The 3,829-nt window shown below is 36.7% G+C and overlaps 1 protein-coding gene across 1 annotated transcript; it reads left to right on the top strand.

Moving 5' to 3' along the window:
- Positions 1-936: 936 nt before the first annotated feature.
- On the top strand, positions 937-1,872 carry LOC140340267 (olfactory receptor 1f45-like). Its single transcript, XM_072425323.1, has one exon. It carries the CDS (start codon positions 937-939, stop codon positions 1,870-1,872), a length of 936 nt encoding a protein of 311 aa, XP_072281424.1.
- Positions 1,873-3,829: the final 1,957 nt, after the last annotated feature.

The raw sequence follows: 3,829 nt of genomic DNA, 5'->3' as shown, positions 1-3,829 counted from the left end.
TCTTTTACATTTAGAATTATTTACCAAGGTAGAAACCAAAACACAAAAAATAATCTCAAGGCAACTCAAATCTACCCAATATTTAAATCCATGGCCACAAGACAGACTAGGTCACAGGTATTTTTCTTCTGTTTAGTAATGTTTGAGGGTCTGGTCTATAGTGGCTATGGCTCCTCTTGTTGACTAGCCTATTGTCTTCAGCGTGTTTTCATCTCCCTAATTGGGTCATGTTACACTTATGAGTGAATTGAGAGGATGACTGGTTAGCTAGACTGATCAAGAAGATGGAAAGCTGCTCAGACCACTGATGACCGTTTCTGGAAATGAACCCCTCAGAAGTCACAATCCAACAAAATGTTAGTTCTGTGTGTGTGTGTGTGATGATGGGCCTTCCTTTTTTTTCACCATGTTTAAATTGATTCCACCAAAATTTATTATCTGGAAAAGCTCACTCTTCTCTCACAAGAACAATTATTATTATAAAGAATTATTAAATTGTTTTTTTTTTGGTTGAAAATGTAAAACAAAAGCTTCCCCTTTTTTAGCAGACAACAAAATAGTTTATGTAAATCATGGCCAACAGAGATTTTGAAAAATGTTTTAAAAAATAGAAATGTAGCCATGTGATATTTTTTAGGAACGGTAATTCCAGTGATGAATTTCCAGTTCTTGGCCCTTGCTGTGGCCTTTCTGTTGGGCTACTTTTGCTTCTTCTCCACCTGCAAGTCCCTAAAAGCTGTAACCGGGTTTTAAGCAATAGAAGCGTCAGAGGGCACCATTGTTGGGCTCAGCTTAGGACATCAGTCTGCCTTAATCTAGCTCTAAATGACCTTCAAATACCACACATTAAATTCATCCTGCACCCCAAAATTTTATGTAATTTGATCCAAAATTTTACTAATTACATTTTTGTAATTGCAGGGTATTTGTGAGAGCATGGCAGCCACAAATAAAACTTCCTTGGATGCTTTTACTTTATTAGGATTTCTAGAACTGCACACAATATTCTCATTCATAATTGTTCTAGTCTACACATTGATTGTTCTAGGAAATCTCTCTGTTTTCAGCATCATTCAGGTGGACAGCCACCTCCATTTACCAATGTATTTTTTCCTGGCTTGTCTATCTCTATTAGATGTCTGTTATTCTACAGTTACCCTCCCAGCCATGTTGGCCAATGCCATAACGGGCAACAGGAAGATTTCCTTCAATAGATGTCTTACACAACTCTATTTCTTTGTTTGTTTTGGAGGAACAGAATGTCTTTTTTTAGCAGTCATGGCTTATGACCGATATGTGGCGATATGTAACCCCCTCCACTACACCACCACAATGAATGGGAAGGTCTGCTCATATCTTGTGGTTGGGTGCTGGCTCAGCGGATCAATTAATGCTGTATTTCATACCATGATGACTTTGAAACTAACTTTTTGTGGCACCCGACATATCAAACATTACTTCTGTGATGTTCTTCCATTATTACAAGCAGCTTGCAGTGATATACATGATAGTCAAGTGCTATTACATGTTGTTACAATTTTTATGGGGATGGCCCCATTCATACTTGTTACAAATTCATACATTCATATTATTTCCGCTATACTGAAAATCCGCTCCACCACTGGAAGGCAGAAGGTCTTCTCTACTTGTTCATCCCACCTCATTGTTGTAATAGTTTTTTACTCAGCTGCTACCGTGAACTATAATGGCCCAAGTTCGGGAGATTCTTTCGTCTTTGTCCAAGTGGGGTCTCTTCTGTACAGTATTGTTCCCCCATTGCTGAACCCATTTGTTTACTGTCTAAGAAATAACGAGGTGAAGAGAGCCTTGAAGAATTGTTTTACTAAATGTTATAACTCATTTAAAAAATAATAAGCCCAACCAACTCTGAAAACTAGGCAAAAAGTCCATCATTAACACAGATTTCTTACCCCCTTGAATATCCACTTCCTAAACCAGAGATGTCTCTGTGCTTCACTTCTATCTCTTGGGAAAGCTGTCTTCTCGAAGTCCTGCAACAATTCACTCCTGCACTGTGCTGGAACATAATTTTGTGGGAATTTGGAGAGTCCAGCTTTCTAGCTAAGGTCTCCAGAATCCAGCAGTCCACAACAATCTCTTACCACACAACTGGCTGAAGACAACCCGTTGTCTATAACATGAGCTGCCTATCACATTGTGTCAGATTTAGCTACTTATGCCCATGATGGGTTTGGCACATTCTTGTCTATAATTGCTCTAATCTACACATTGACTGTTCTATAAAAATTCTGTTTTAGGCTTGTTCTAATAGACAGCCAACTCCATTCACCAATGTATTTTTCCTGGCTTGTCTATCTCTATTAGATGTCAGTTACTGTACAGTTACTCTTCCAGCCATATTGGGCAAATTTCTTTCAAAATTTGTTTCAAAAGACATCTTACACAACTCTACGTTTTTGTCTGCTTTGGAGAAACGGAATGTTTTTTTTGCTGTCATGGCTTATGCCCGATATGTGGCGATATGTAACCCCCTCCACTATACCACCACCACAATGAATGTCTGTTTATATCTTGTTGTGGGCTGCTGGCTCATGTGCTGCAATAAAAATTGCCATGACTTTTATTTATTGAGTATTTTATTAGCTCCTTAGTAACACTATTGTGAATATTATATTTACATGCTGTATAAAATTTGAGGAGACTTGTGTGTCACTGTATCTGAGGGCGAGAAGGGCCAGGGTATTCAATTACAACCTGTTAAAAAGAAATGGCTTTATTTTTTTAAATTGATATTTTCAATTATTTGTAATAATTTAAAATGCATCTAAATTTACATACAAGGATAAGGGATAGAAAAAGATAATAACAATTCTACAGAGTCATAATTCCTGTAAACGCTTTAGGACTGCCTCTGTAGATTTTGTTTAATTATTTTTTCCTGGATTTCATTCTCATTAGATGTCTTTGATGTCTGATGAATATCTATTAGATTTGAACTTTACGTATTCCATTTACAGTTGTGTAAGTTAATTGTAGTACAGTTGGTTATATCTGGTGTACATAGGCTAAAATGTATTATCTTTACATAACATACAAATATAATTTATCATTGGCTTGTTGGCTAAGTACTGTGAAAGTAAAGGTAGGTTGTAAAGATCCATATAGTTTTTCCAAAAAGGGTTAGAAAAAGTCTACAGCTAATGGTATATTGGTGGTGATTTTAGAAAATATGGTGGGGATACAGTTCCTAGATTTCACAAAACATTTGCTATACCGGTTACCACACTCAGAAAAGTTACATCTACATTTGATAATTACAGCTTTTGATAACTTTACTTTCCATAATTGGAATATTCAGGTTACTTTGTTAGGATTACAGTTTTCACTTACAGAAATCCAAAAGTCACTTCAAGGAGGAACTATCTACATTTTGTTATAAAAAGAGCCCCTGAAAACTTACCACTGTGGGCTTCTCAAAGTATGTAGGGGTGTACTGATGTGTCAACATTACATGCAAAATAAAGTTTTAAGTCAAGTTTATTTTGGAGAGAGTGGGTAGAGTCCTGTGAAAGAGAAATAATGGGCCCAATTTGTCAACTTTCTCGAAGAGTGAGGAAGATTTACTATCATGGGAAAATCTGGGTGATCCATCAAACCCAGGATGGATCTGGTCCAGTATTGTAAACATTTTCCAACTAATAGCAATGATTTTTACAAAATCTAATTCATGTTTGCTGGATCACCCAGGTTCTCTAATGATAGTCAATCTTCTCTTGTCTTGGAGAGCTTTAATAAATCAGGGCCAACAAATTGCCAGGTCAATAGGAAGGGTCATCTTCAGCCAGAA

The sequence above is a fragment of the Pyxicephalus adspersus genome, chromosome 11, assembly GCF_032062135.1.
Source record: "Pyxicephalus adspersus chromosome 11, UCB_Pads_2.0, whole genome shotgun sequence".
Lineage (NCBI taxonomy): Eukaryota > Metazoa > Chordata > Amphibia > Anura > Pyxicephalidae > Pyxicephalus > Pyxicephalus adspersus.
This window is presented reverse-complemented; position numbering and strand designations above follow the sequence as displayed.